The following is a 13,906-nucleotide window of genomic DNA, read 5'->3' on the forward strand; positions in this document are numbered from 1 at the left end:
CCACACGTAGCTTGCTTCCAAGCCTGCATTTAGTAGCAGAAATTGAAGGCTTGCTGGTTGGCACCTCCCATCACCAAAGTCCCCCAAAGTGAACTCACTGCTGCTGGCAACTGGACGCTTGGTGCCGAGAGGACCGTCACCTATGGGGTCCCACCTGGGTCTCCAGAAGCTGTTGCACTTTTGGAAGCAGAGCATCCAAATACATTGCCTATATACATCCAATACAGTGTCCATACAACACTGCCATTGAATCAGAGCCTGCCACTTTCCCTATGACCAGGCAAAGTGCGTGAAGGCAAGCTGAACTGCTGAACCAGGCACCACATGGGGCTTATGTATTTGTGTCAAAAGACAGCATACATTTTCTCACTCATCTTGTCTGGCTACCTGGTGACAATAAGCCCTGCTTAGTGCTTATTTCAAAAGGGCAGCAGGTCCTCGCTGGCCACGTGCAGGGGCTTCTCAGACACATATGCCAGCGAGGTGTGGGCACAGCCGGTAGAACAGCTCCTGGTGGTAAGTTTTGGGCACAGAGCACTGCAGCGCCCGGAACAAAGCCAGCAGCAGGCAGATGAGAGTGAGGCAGATGTGGGGAAGAAGGGGGTGGAGAATGGGGCAGGTCAAACATGCCCCTACCCCATAGTGGCACGCACACACGCCGTACAGAGGGGACAATCAGGATCAGCTGCACAGCCATGGTCACGCAGGGCAGCGGGAGACCAGGAGAGGGGCACAGCAGGAACGCAGCAGCACAGACCTGGGCCTGGGCCCGCTGCTCCAGGGACACCCGTCCCTACAGAGAAGCTTCCCAGGCAGTCTCAGTGCTGACTGACCCTCTGGCATTCAGCGGGCCAAATGGAAGCAAAAATAACAAGAAGAATCAGACTTAGTTTTCAATAAGAAAGATTCTAAAATGGGACTTCACTTCTTAAGTTCTTTACTACGAATAAAAGCGCAAGTCTACCCTAAATATAGCACTATTAAAATGTGTATACTTTTTTTTTTTTTTTTTTTTCCAAAAAAAATAAACCTACAACTGCTGATACCTTTTCTCGCATGTCAGGTGGGCTGGGGCTGCAGCAGCCCTGCCTCTTCCCAGTCATGCCTGCATTGGAAGGGTCCTGGAAAATCTCACAGAATCATAGAATGGCCTGGGTTGAAAAGGACCACAATGACCATCGAGTTTCAACCCCCCTGCTATGTGCAGGATCGCCAACCACCAGAGCAGGCTGCCCAGAGCCACTTCCAGCCTGGCCTTGAATGCCTCCAGCGACGGGACATCCACAACCTCCTTGGGCAACCTGTTCCAGTGCGTCACCACCCTCTGGGTGAAAAACTTCCTCCTAATATCTAACCTAAACCACCCCTGTCTCAGTTTAAGACCATTCCTCCTTGTCCTACCACTATCCACCCTCAAAAACAGCCGTTCCCCTTCCAGTTTATACTGCTCCCTTCAAGTACTGGAAGGCCACAATGAGCTCCCCCTGGAGCCTTCTCTTCGCCAAGCTAAACAAGCCCAGTTCCCTCAACCTTTCCTCATAGGAGAGGTGCTCCTGCCCTCTGATCATCTTAGTGGCCCTCCTCTGGACCCGCTCCAACAGCTCCACACCCTTCCTCTACTGGGGGCCTGTAGAGCAAATAAGGATACGGATATAAGAAACTATCGCCTTTGAAAAGGAATAATCAGAGATGAACAGGAAGCTTACCCGTGTCCTGGGCTCGCCAAAAGGGCTCCAAGAGGAGTGATCTTCAGAGAGCGATCCTTCCTCCGTGGCAGTCAGCCCTTAAATGGGGTTTAGGAGAGGTGGAGCCTGGCTCCACCCCTTCCGGTCACACAGGTGGAGTTGCAGTTCAACAGGTCTCATACAGGGCCCCAGGCCTGGGTGCAGTACTCCAGATGGGGCCTCACAAGAGCTGAGTAGAGGGGGACAACCACCTCCCTCTCCCTGCTGGCCACCTCTTTCTTAACGCAGCCCAGAACACACTTGGCCTTCCGGGCTGCCAGCACACACTGCTGGCTCACGTCCAGCTTCTAAAATCACACAACGCTGGAATGGTTTGTGTTGCATGGCTCCCTGAAGATCACAGAACCACTGGATTTTTGTACGCTTGGAAGTGTCCTTGAAGATCACAGAACAATAGGATGGCTTGTGTTGAAAACGTCCCTGAAGATCACAGCACAGTAGACTATCCTTGGTACACTATCATTGGTAGAGGGCCTCGAGGATTTGGCAGTACCTGAGAGGCATCCCAACCCAGAGGAGATGCTGGTCATAACCTCCACCACCTCTCTGGGCAACCCGTCCCAGGGCTCCCCCACCCTTACCGTAAAGAAGGTCTTCCACATGTTTGCATGGAACTTCCTGTGCTCAAGTTCTAGGCCACTGCTCATTGTCCTCCGCTACGCACCACCGAGAAGAGCCTGGCCTCATCCATTTTCCTCCCACTTCCCTTCAGATATTGATTAACACTCGCTTTGAATCTCTAGTTATAGGGTCTGAGACGATGGAGATCTGACGGCTACTTTTCCATACCAGCCCCCTCGCATGGCAAAATCTTCTGGTTCTTTCTACCAGTTGTGCAAACCCCAGAACTTGCTGGACTCACGGATTCCACGCTACCCCACCTGAGCCGTGATTCGTGTTCACGCGTCCCAGGCTGTCAGACGACGATTGACCCCAGGATTGTTCCTGGGCAGTGGGGCGCAAAGCAGGAGTCAGATACAACTAGGGCATCCCCTAATGTTCCAATTCATTGCCCCTTGCTACCCAGAGGCAAGCAGGGGCAAGGGAAGAGGAGGAGTACCTCCACGTACCGGTCCTCCGCCTTTTGTCTCAGGAGAAGTGGTGCACCGAGAGGCCTGAGAGAAGGGGGAGAGAAGGTGTGGCAGTTGCACCGCCACAGTTGACACAGGCACTCCAGGCTTTAGGTAACAACTGTCCAGGAAGTCAGAACACCAAACCTTCCTTCCAAATGAGCCCAACACAGAGTTTTACTGAGCAGAGAGGGAGGAAGCAGCGTGCAATTTGAGCCTTGCAGGTGGGCATCCTTCTGTGCCAGAAGTTCTTTGTCCTCTTAATAGTGAAGGGAGTGACGTGTGGAATCAAACTCTGGAACCCACGTAAGGTTACAAAGCAGGTACGCTCATTACGGCGCCGGGTGCGGGGGGGGATATCTCCTCCTAACTCGCACACAGAGAAAAGCACTGGTTACATACTTACAGACATAACATCCACATATTCATTACGTTCCACAAAAATGGGCTGGAATTCTGAGAAACTATTAACGTATTGTCCCACCCTCTTGAGCACGCGTCCTAAAAATGTGGTGGGGGTCTCTGGCGGTCAGTGGATGAAGGCTCGTAGTCTACCTCGCTGTGAACTTCCGACCTTTTAAGGGGGGGTAGCCCGAACCAGCTCCTACTGGCGTTGTGTTGAGCTGAGACATCTGTTTCACCGTCCCATCTTCAACAACAGGAGCCTATTCTACTTTCTCATCGTTGTTTGGCAGCGAGTTTCCAGTGGACTCTGCATTCTCTTCTTGAGCTTACGTGTCTGCAAGCATCTTGTCCTTCAGCGTGAATCCACTCCAGTTCTTTCCACAATATGGAAAGGCTGTTCTCATGATTCAGGAGACAGCTAGGGCTGGGGAATGGATGCATGGCACCTTAACTCTGACCAGCAAGGAAATCAGGAGAACGGAATGCAGACACTGCCAACTTCTACCGGCTCAAATCTGCTTCAAGACTCATTGCAAAGTCTCAGCTAGAAAAAGGATCACCTCAGTGTATCCAAGAAAAAGAGCAGCGCTTTTTGGGTTGGTTGGTTGGTTGTTTTATTGTGGGTGGTGTTTGTTTGTTTGTTTGTTTAATATACCACAAGACTATGCAGTTACACTGTCAGTCACCTCAGAGTGTTCCCAAAGGAGCTCATCCACGTCCTGCACACACTCCACCTGAACATCAAGTGGAGCAGGGGGTAGTCTTGCAGATGGAGTAACGCAGGAATTTTGACAGGATGTTGCTGCATGATGGAATCTCTGCATCCACTTATTCATCAAGTATCCAGCAGGAGAGCACAGAGCTCCGGAGGCATCGTTGTATCCAGTTCATCATCTGAAACCTCCGCAACCAAACTGGATGGGACCAGTCCTCTTGTGCCATCTGTCAGCTCTCCCTGAAACCAGCCATTCTCATCCACAGCTCCAAAGACGTTAAGGTGTTGTCCAGCGGTCAGAGGAAGCTCGCTTTCTGGCTCCTCATTAGGACCCTCAACAGGATTGTAGCTATGCCGAGCTAAGAATCTTTGAAATGTTGCTGATGCTTGTCCCAGAGAATGCAGGGTGAAGGACAAAAGCTCTGCTGCTGGTTCTCCGCTCTCACTTTCAGGGCCGTCCCCTGACAGAAAGCAGCACTCAGGACTGTTCCCGTGGACCTCTTTCACGGCTTTGAGTTCAAGCTCCAAGTCTTCCAGATGACTTTGAAGACCTTTGGCCTCTTGGATGGCAGAATGGAATGCACTGGGACGATGGCTGAGATTCTTCTTTGATGGGGCAAGAGTCTCTTCGGCTGCCTCTCCCAGCTCCGTTCTGCCCTCGTCTCCAGTTGGAACTCTCTCCTAGTTGGTATCAGGATGAGCCTGCTCTGCTGCTCTCTCTTCTCTCTTGCACACTCTGTGAGAATGAGTTTCAGAAAGCACTACTCACTGACAGGAAATAAGGGGAAACTTGAAAGACTTGGCAACAGTAAGTCCTGGCCGTGTACTGCCAGCAACTGATCTGGCCGCCCAGGATCCTGGCACCACAAATGCTTCGTTGCCAAATGCAGCAATAAAGTGTTCTGGGGAAAAGCCAACTCACACGTATTTTTGGCACATCCATATCACAGCACCACAGGCCAGCACCAGCGCAGACAGCAGCACAGCTGAGAACAGTACCATCGCTGCGATGTGGCGCCTTCGCGCAGATCTGCCAACAGCAGCCTTTGTGCTCGTCCCGGCATTCATCCCTGGGAGAAACGAGACAACGTCCCACGTTACCTTCACCTGCGCTACAGATAACCTCTCAGTGTGCTTCATGGACCCAGGAGATTTTCATCAGTGGGTGCCTCTGCCTCTGGCGCCCAGGCACCAGAGGACAAGAAGGACTGCTTCCACCTCTCGTTGGGTAGGGAGAGGCCGCACAGGCACTGCCCGTGTCTTCCTCTGGGCCGAGGGCTGGGGCTGTGCCCTGGGGTCTGGGCTTTGTCTGTGGGAAGCACTGCAGAGCAGAATCCCTCGCACTTTCCCCAGCGCACGCGTCCCGCGCTCTCCCGCAGGACACCCCCCCCCGGCTGAAGGTCGGGCTCCAGCCAGCACAGGGCACAGCCGGAGCCAGCCCAGGGGAGAAACACTCCTGCAGGCTCCTCCCACACAGGACCCCGCTCATCGCCCTCGGGTGGCTTTGCTCCAAAAGGGCAAAACTCACCACTCTCTGGGAACTGGGAGTGGTGGGAGCTGAGCAGCGTCACAGAGGCCTGCACGTACCTTCTCCGGCACACTGCTGGAACAACTCTCCACACCCCACTGAGGTCAGCCGTGTTCAGAGAGCCATCCCTGGCTTCTTTTACACGTGCCCTGTGCTCACACGCTCAGGTTCGGCTGCTGACCTGGCGTGCAAGAGCAGGCAGCAAGAGCCTGCAGGCACACAGTGGCTCTGGTGAGTGACACTGGATGACCACGGGACAGAAATTACCTGGCATGACAGTTGTTGGCGCTGCCTGCGTTCCTTTGCCCGAGACTGGCAGTGTGGGATGGCTGCCTTCCTGCAGTGCATCCTGCTCACTTTGTTGGTCAGTTCCTTTAGAAAGAAAGCAGGGCAGTAGGATTGGATGTGATGTGCTCTCATCGGGAACTGAGCTACTCCAGTCCCGCGCTCAGGCAAAGCCTGCTGGTCCCAGCCCCACAGATCCACTGCGACCCCCTCCGTTGCCCAAGGGCATTTGGGCCCTCCCAGGAATTGGAGGGTGCCAACCCTCTCACGCCTCTCGAGGAATCAGCTCCTATGCAAGGCCCTCACACCCTGTGCTGTGAGCGTCACCAACCATCACGTTCCACCCATCACAGGCCAGGCATCTGCAGGCTGAAATTCAAGCTCAGACAGAAGCGCCTTCAGAATCAGCATCCCACCTTGTTTCCAGCATTAGCAAAGGCATCCCTGCTCGGGATGCTCCTCCTGCCTTGAACTCGCTCTAGCTGCACAGAGGGCTTTGTATGAGCAGAAGCACAGCACTCGCCAGTTGCTGCCATCTGGCTGCCAAAGCACCTCTGACAAGTAATGGTCGTGCTGGGGGAGCAGCTGCCCCCGGGCCTTGGCTGGATGCAGAAGTGGCAGCAGACCATCTCTGGTGCTTGACAGTGCCTGCAAGGCGCTACATGGAACACCACCGCAGCACGGCTCTGAGCGATCCCTTCCTGCTGTGCAGGCTACAGCTTGTCCACACACGTACATCAGACCTCAGCTTCCCAGGTCTCACAGTGAACAGACTCAAGTATACCCACCACGCGCTGCCTTCTCCATTTCCTTCACCAGTTCCTTGAGGAGACGGGATGAGCCCTGGGAGTATTCTCCTCTTTTGGGTTCATCCTTTCCTTTTTCCGGACCTTAACAGAATGCATGAAGTTAAATATCACGTGCATGAGGTTTTGAAGACCAGCAGTGAGTCAGTGAGACAAACTACTCACCGCTGGGATTCCAGCTGGGCTCCAGCGCAGGAGGAAACACATGACCGGGCAAAGCCCTCCCTGGGGGCACTCCTGCAACCAAAGACCCACGAAAAGTTTCAGTCATACGCTACAGCATCACTGAATAGCGGAGCATACGGGGGATCGTGCCATGAAATGGCACTGAAATGGGCAGTGAAAGCTCTCCAAGGAATTACAAAGCCAGGACATACCCATGCGATCTGCCGGAGTTTCAGTCCCAGAGCTCAGAGCGGAACCTGGATCACCTCCTCCAGTCACATCTGCAAACAAACGCAGGACAGAGCAACTCCCATTAAACATCCTTCCAGTCAGAATGACACAGGATGCAATTAAAGCTGGGCATTCCTTCACGACACCATTCTCTCCCTTCCACACAGGAGCACCTCGGAAACAGTTCCTGGGTGCCTGCAGGGGCACCACCATCATACAGAACTAACCCCGTGTGGAACTGCCCAGAGGAGCGCCCGCCTGGAGCTCACCCCAGCTCTAAACTCAACTGCATGGACTGGATTAAACCTAGGCTTTGGTGAGCCGCTGCCTGGAGACACAGCTGTAATCAAGGACAGCGGAGAAACGTTCCCATTGCACGTGCCCATCTCTCTCTCCCTTACTGAGCTGCGGTGATGGAAGGGGCTCAGGTAATGACATGGGGGGAAAGTTCCAAAGCTGCAGAGAGGCCAGGTGACCTGCTGGCTGGTATTCCACAGCTTTCCAAATACTTTCTCCAGGCCGTGGGAGACAATTCTCAGGGACCTCATGGAAGAACATTCGGCCCCCTGGAATTTTCTTACTGGGAGACCTCGCAGATACAGAGACAAAGCCAACGCAACGCTGACAGCACGGAGCACCCAAGAAACAACGACCATCCATGCTTCTCGGGGAGAAGAACCCGCTGGCCGGTGAAAAGCGCAACCCTTGCTGAACTAGCCCAGCCACAAAGGAACAAATATCGAGGACGTGAAGCCCGGCTACTTACCTCCAGCATCCCCTTCAGGCTCAGAGGCAGGATTCTGTTCTGCTGATTCACCAGCAGGGCCTGCAGGCACAAGTGTAATCAGACACAGGTGAGGAGAGCTTCCAGCACACGTGGGGGCCTCCTTTTCCCTGAGTGGGGAAAGGTGGGCCAGGGAATGCCACGGCCCAAATACGAAGGTCTGGGCTCTCTCAGCTGAAGAGGGGCAGCGGTAACCTTCCCACTGAAATGTGGCAGCTCTCCGAGTAAAGAAATACTCATGGCTCATCTGTGCAAGCCCTTCAAGGCACAAACAGGCTTGGAAGACCTTGAGAGGGTCTTAAGCAAAATTGCACGCAAGTAAACTATGGGAGCATGAATGTTTCTGCCTCCAAGGAAACAGACACTCACAACTTACCTCTGGGTTGTCCCAGAGGCACAGGCACAAAATCCGGATCCAAACGATCATCCGGAAAGGGAGCACCAAGTTCATCTCCTAGAATCAAGAACACATGAAAGAAGGTCCCATTGGATGGTGTGATCTCCTTCTCCCTCAGTAACTGGATGTTGCTGGGCCGTGGAACGGGATGGGAGAAGGACTCAGGTCACGATTCCCAAAGTTGCAGAGTGGCCAGGATGACCTGTAGGCTGGCACCTGGCAGCGTACACAATACTCTCTCCAGGCCATGTGCCACATCCCTCACGGACCGCATGGAAGAAGATGCAGCTCCTGGGGGCTTTCTTACTGGGAGGCCTCCAATGCACAGGAAGGTCACACTGAAGCACTGGAGGAAAGCACGCCTGTCTCTTCCTCTGGGCTGTGGGCCGGGGCTCTGTGTTGGAAACTGGGATTCATCTACGGGGAGTACCATGAGCCTGGAGCAGAAATGCTCACGCTTCTCCCAGCACACATCTGCCAAGCTCTCCCCAGGACATCTCCCACGACGAAGGCTGTGCTCCAGCCAGCAAGCAGCAGAGCCATGGCCCGGCATGGCTGGAGCCAGCCCTGAGGAGCAGCGCTGCCACGGGCTCTTGCCCGGCTCCTGCGGTGCTGCCCATCGCCCCCTGCCCAACACCACCCCCCATGGAAGGCCAGCCCCAGGGAAGTGTGGCACAGGGCCGTGGGGACACAGCCTGACTTCTTGCCCCCACTGCTGCTCAGTCCGTGTCCCATCTCTGCCCACCCACCTGCTCCCGGTGCTCGCCACGGAGCAGCACAGGTCTCCCGGAAACACATGGCCATCAGTAGGAGGAAGAGGACAAAGCGGGCAGGGGCCATGGCTCCCCACACTCGCACCATGCTTCCAACACCACCGCTGCAGCCACAGTGAGCGTCGCACAGAGCAAAGCCTGCGGCACAGGACAGCGTCGCAGCCAGGCCTTGTGAGCTCACGGCACAGCACCGCACAGCCATTGGACGGGGCATTGTGACCTCACGGCTCCGAGATTCCGGGTGGCGGCTCCCCGCGGGCTGCTGCTCTTGTGATGTGCTGCACCAGGGCTGCGTGGGGCCCGTGCTTACGTCATAGAAACGCAGAATCATAGAGCGGCTTGGGGTGGAAGGGACAGCAAAGAGCTTAGAACCCCAACCCCACTGCCGTGGGCAGGGATGCCACCCACGGGGTCATGCTGCCCAGAGCCCCACCCAGCCTGGCCTTGAACACCTCCAGGGATGGAGCATCCACAGCTTCACTTGGCAAACATTTCTAGGGCTTCAACAGCCCCAGGAGGGAATTATTTCCAGCTCGGTGCACCCATGACACCTCAGGCCATTGGGGAAGAGATGCAATATGGAAATGGGGTCTGGATCAAGGACGCTATTGCACAGGTTATCCATGCGTGTCAAACGTGCTGCAATTAAGCAAGCCAAGCGGATAAAGCCTCTCCAGTATGGAGGATGATGGCTGAAATACAAACACGGGGAAGCTGACCTTCTCACAGACCTGCCAAGTCAAGTGTCACGTGCTTACGTTTTTGTTGATAGATCTGCAGTTTCATCCTGTTTTCCTTCAGTTTTCCAGCACCTTGGCTAAGGACATCCCCTTTCCTGCACCAAGTATATTTCCCACACGTAGCTTGCTTCCAAGCCTGCATTTAGTAGCAGAAATTGAAGGCTTGCTGGTTGGCACCTCCCATCACCAAAGTCCCCCAAAGTGAACTCACTGCTGCTGGCAACTGGACGCTTGGTGCCGAGAGGACCGTCACCTATGGGGTCCCACCTGGGTCTCCAGAAGCTGTTGCACTTTTGGAAGCAGAGCATCCAAATACATTGCCTATATACATCCAATACAGTGTCCATACAACACTGCCATTGAATCAGAGCCTGCCACTTTCCCTATGACCAGGCAAAGTGCGTGAAGGCAAGCTGAACTGCTGAACCAGGCACCACATGGGGCTTATGTATTTGTGTCAAAAGACAGCATACATTTTCTCACTCATCTTGTCTGGCTACCTGGTGACAATAAGCCCTGCTTAGTGCTTATTTCAAAAGGGCAGCAGGTCCTCGCTGGCCACGTGCAGGGGCTTCTCAGACACATATGCCAGCGAGGTGTGGGCACAGCCGGTAGAACAGCTCCTGGTGGTAAGTTTTGGGCACAGAGCACTGCAGCGCCCGGAACAAAGCCAGCAGCAGGCAGATGAGAGTGAGGCAGATGTGGGGAAGAAGGGGGTGGAGAATGGGGCAGGTCAAACATGCCCCTACCCCATAGTGGCACGCACACACGCCGTACAGAGGGGACAATCAGGATCAGCTGCACAGCCATGGTCACGCAGGGCAGCGGGAGACCAGGAGAGGGGCACAGCAGGAACGCAGCAGCACAGACTGGGCCTGGGCCCGCTGCTCCAGGGACACCCGTCCCTACAGAGAAGCTTCCCAGGCAGTCTCAGTGCTGACTGACCCTCTGGCATTCAGCGGGCCAAATGGAAGCAAAAATAACAAGAAGAATCAGACTTAGTTTTCAATAAGAAAGATTCTAAAATGGGACTTCACTTCTTAAGTTCTTTACTACGAATAAAAGCGCAAGTCTACCCTAAATATAGCACTATTAAAATGTGTATACTTTTTTTTTTTTTTTTTTCCAAAAAAAATAAACCTACAACTGCTGATACCTTTTCTCGCATGTCAGGTGGGGCTGGGGCTGCAGCAGCCCTGCCTCTTCCCAGTCATGCCTGCATTGGAAGGGTCCTGGAAAATCTCACAGAATCATAGAATGGCCTGGGTTGAAAAGGACCACAATGACCATCGAGTTTCAACCCCCCTGCTATGTGCAGGATCGCCAACCACCAGAGCAGGCTGCCCAGAGCCACTTCCAGCCTGGCCTTGAATGCCTCCAGCGACGGGACATCCACAACCTCCTTGGGCAACCTGTTCCAGTGCGTCACCACCCTCTGGGTGAAAAACTTCCTCCTAATATCTAACCTAAACCACCCCTGTCTCAGTTTAAGACCATTCCCTCCTTGTCCTACCACTATCCACCCTCAAAAACAGCCGTTCCCCTTCCAGTTTATACTGCTCCCTTCAAGTACTGGAAGGCCACAATGAGCTCCCCCTGGAGCCTTCTCTTCGCCAAGCTAAACAAGCCCAGTTCCCTCAACCTTTCCTCATAGGAGAGGTGCTCCTGCCCTCTGATCATCTTAGTGGCCCTCCTCTGGACCCGCTCCAACAGCTCCACACCCTTCCTCTACTGGGAGCCTGTAGAGCAAATAAGGATACGGATATAAGAAACTATCGCCTTTGAAAAGGAATAATCAGAGATGAACAGGAAGCTTACCCGTGTCCTAGGGCTCGCCAAAAGGGCTCCAAGAGGAGTGATCTTCAGAGAGCGATCCTTCCTCCGTGGCAGTCAGCCCTTAAATGGGGTTTAGGAGAGGTGGAAGCCTGGCTCCACCCCTTCCGGTCACACAGGTGGAGTTGCAGTTCAACAGGTCTCATACAGGGCCCCAGGCCTGGGTGCAGTACTCCAGATGGGGCCTCACAAGAGCTGAGTAGAGGGGGACAACCACCTCCCTCTCCCTGCTGGCCACCTCTTTCTTAACGCAGCCCAGAACACACTTGGCCTTCCGGGCTGCCAGCACACACTGCTGGCTCACGTCCAGCTTCTAAAATCACACAACGCTGGAATGGTTTGTGTTGCATGGCTCCCTGAAGATCACAGAACCACTGGATTTTTGTACGCTGGAAGTGTCCTTGAAGATCACAGAACAATAGGATGGCTTGTGTTGAAAACGTCCCTGAAGATCACAGCACAGTAGACTATCCTTGGTACACTATCATTGGTAGAGGGCCTCGAGGATTTGGCAGTACCTGAGAGGCATCCCAACCCAGAGGAGATGCTGGTCATAACCTCCACCACCTCTCTGGGCAACCCGTCCCAGGGCTCCCCCACCCTTACCGTAAGAAGGTCTTCCACATGTTTGCATGGAACTTCCTGTGCTCAAGTTCTAGGCCACTGCTCATTGTCCTCCGCTACGCACCACCGAGAAGAGCCTGGCCTCATCCATTTTCCTCCCACTTCCCTTCAGATATTGATTAACACTCGCTTTGAATCTCTAGTTATAGGGTCTGAGACGATGGAGATCTGACGGCTACTTTTCCATACCAGCCCCCTCGCATGGCAAAATCTTCTGGTTCTTTCTACCAGTTGTGCAAACCCCAGAACTTGCTGGGCTCACGGATTCCACGCTACCCCACCTGAGCCGTGATTCGTGTTCACGCGTCCCAGGCTGTCAGACGACGATTGACCCCAGGATTGTTCCTGGGCAGTGGGGCGCAAAGCAGGAGTCAGATACAACTAGGGCATCCCCTAATGTTCCAATTCATTGCCCCTTGCTACCCAGAGGCAAGCAGGGGCAAGGGAAGAGGAGGAGTACCTCCACGTACCGGTCCTCCGCCTTTTGTCTCAGGAGAAGTGGTGCACCGAGAGGCCTGAGAGAAGGGGGAGAGAAGGTGTGGCAGTTGCACCGCCACAGTTGACACAGGCACTCCAGGCTTTAGGTAACAACTGTCCAGGAAGTCAGAACACCAAACCTTCCTTCCAAATGAGCCCAACACAGAGTTTTACTGAGCAGAGAGGGAGGAAGCAGCGTGCAATTTGAGCCTTGCAGGTGGGCATCCTTCTGTGCCAGAAGTTCTTTGTCCTCTTAATAGTGAAGGGAGTGACGTGTGGAATCAAACTCTGGAACCCACGTAAGGTTACAAAGCAGGTACGCTCATTACGGCGCCGGGTGCGGGGGGGGATATCTCCTCCTAACTCGCACACAGAGAAAAGCACTGGTTACATACTTACAGACATAACATCCACATATTCATTACGTTCCACAAAAATGGGCTGGAATTCTGAGAAACTATTAACGTATTGTCCCACCCTCTTGAGCACGCGTCCTAAAAATGTGGTGGGGGTCTCTGGCGGTCAGTGGATGAAGGCTCGTAGTCTACCTCGCTGTGAACTTCCGACCTTTTAAGGGGGGGTAGCCCGAACCAGCTCCTACTGGCGTTGTGTTGAGCTGAGACATCTGTTTCACCGTCCCATCTTCAACAACAGGAGCCTATTCTACTTTCTCATCGTTGTTTGGCAGCGAGTTTCCGTGGACTCTGCATTCTCTTCTTGAGCTTACGTGTCTGCAAGCATCTTGTCCTTCAGCGTGAATCCACTCCAGTTCTTTCCACAATATGGAAAGGCTGTTCTCATGATTCAGGAGACAGCTAGGGCTGGGGAATGGATGCATGGCACCTTAACTCTGACCAGCAAGGAAATCAGGAGAACGGAATGCAGACACTGCCAACTTCTACCGGCTCAAATCTGCTTCAAGACTCATTGCAAAGTCTCAGCTAGAAAAAGGATCACCTCAGTGTATCCAAGAAAAAGAGCAGCGCTTTTTGGGTTGGTTGGTTGGTTGTTTTATTGTGGGTGGTGTTTGTTTGTTTGTTTGTTTAATATACCACAAGACTATGCAGTTACACTGTCAGTCACCTCAGAGTGTTCCCAAAGGAGCTCATCCACGTCCTGCACACACTCCACCTGAACATCAAGTGGAGCAGGGGGTAGTCTTGCAGATGGAGTAACGCAGGAATTTTGACAGGATGTTGCTGCATGATGGAATCTCTGCATCCACTTATTCATCAAGTATCCAGCAGGAGAGCACAGAGCTCCGGAGGCATCGTTGTATCCAGTTCATCATCTGAAACCTCCGCAACCAAACTGGATGGGACCAGTCC

General features: G+C 53.6%; 1 protein-coding gene across 1 annotated transcript; it reads right to left on the reverse strand.

The window, feature by feature from the left end:
* Nucleotides 1–2,967: 2,967 nt before the first annotated feature.
* Nucleotides 2,968–9,631, reverse strand: LOC121107472 (collagen alpha-1(I) chain-like). Its single transcript, XM_040651902.2, has 9 exons — nucleotides 8,881–9,631; nucleotides 8,111–8,188; nucleotides 7,717–7,776; nucleotides 6,932–7,000; nucleotides 6,720–6,791; nucleotides 6,537–6,638; nucleotides 5,731–5,835; nucleotides 4,858–5,005; nucleotides 2,968–4,671 (listed from the first exon to the last, which is right to left on the reverse strand). Exons 1-9 carry the CDS (start codon nucleotides 9,233–9,235, stop codon nucleotides 4,617–4,619), a joined length of 1,044 nt encoding a protein of 347 aa, XP_040507836.1. The 5' UTR covers nucleotides 9,236–9,631; the 3' UTR covers nucleotides 2,968–4,616.
* Nucleotides 9,632–13,906: the final 4,275 nt, after the last annotated feature.

Source organism: Gallus gallus, chromosome 23 (assembly GCF_016699485.2).
Source record: "Gallus gallus isolate bGalGal1 chromosome 23, bGalGal1.mat.broiler.GRCg7b, whole genome shotgun sequence".
Taxonomy (NCBI): Eukaryota; Metazoa; Chordata; class Aves; order Galliformes; family Phasianidae; genus Gallus; species Gallus gallus.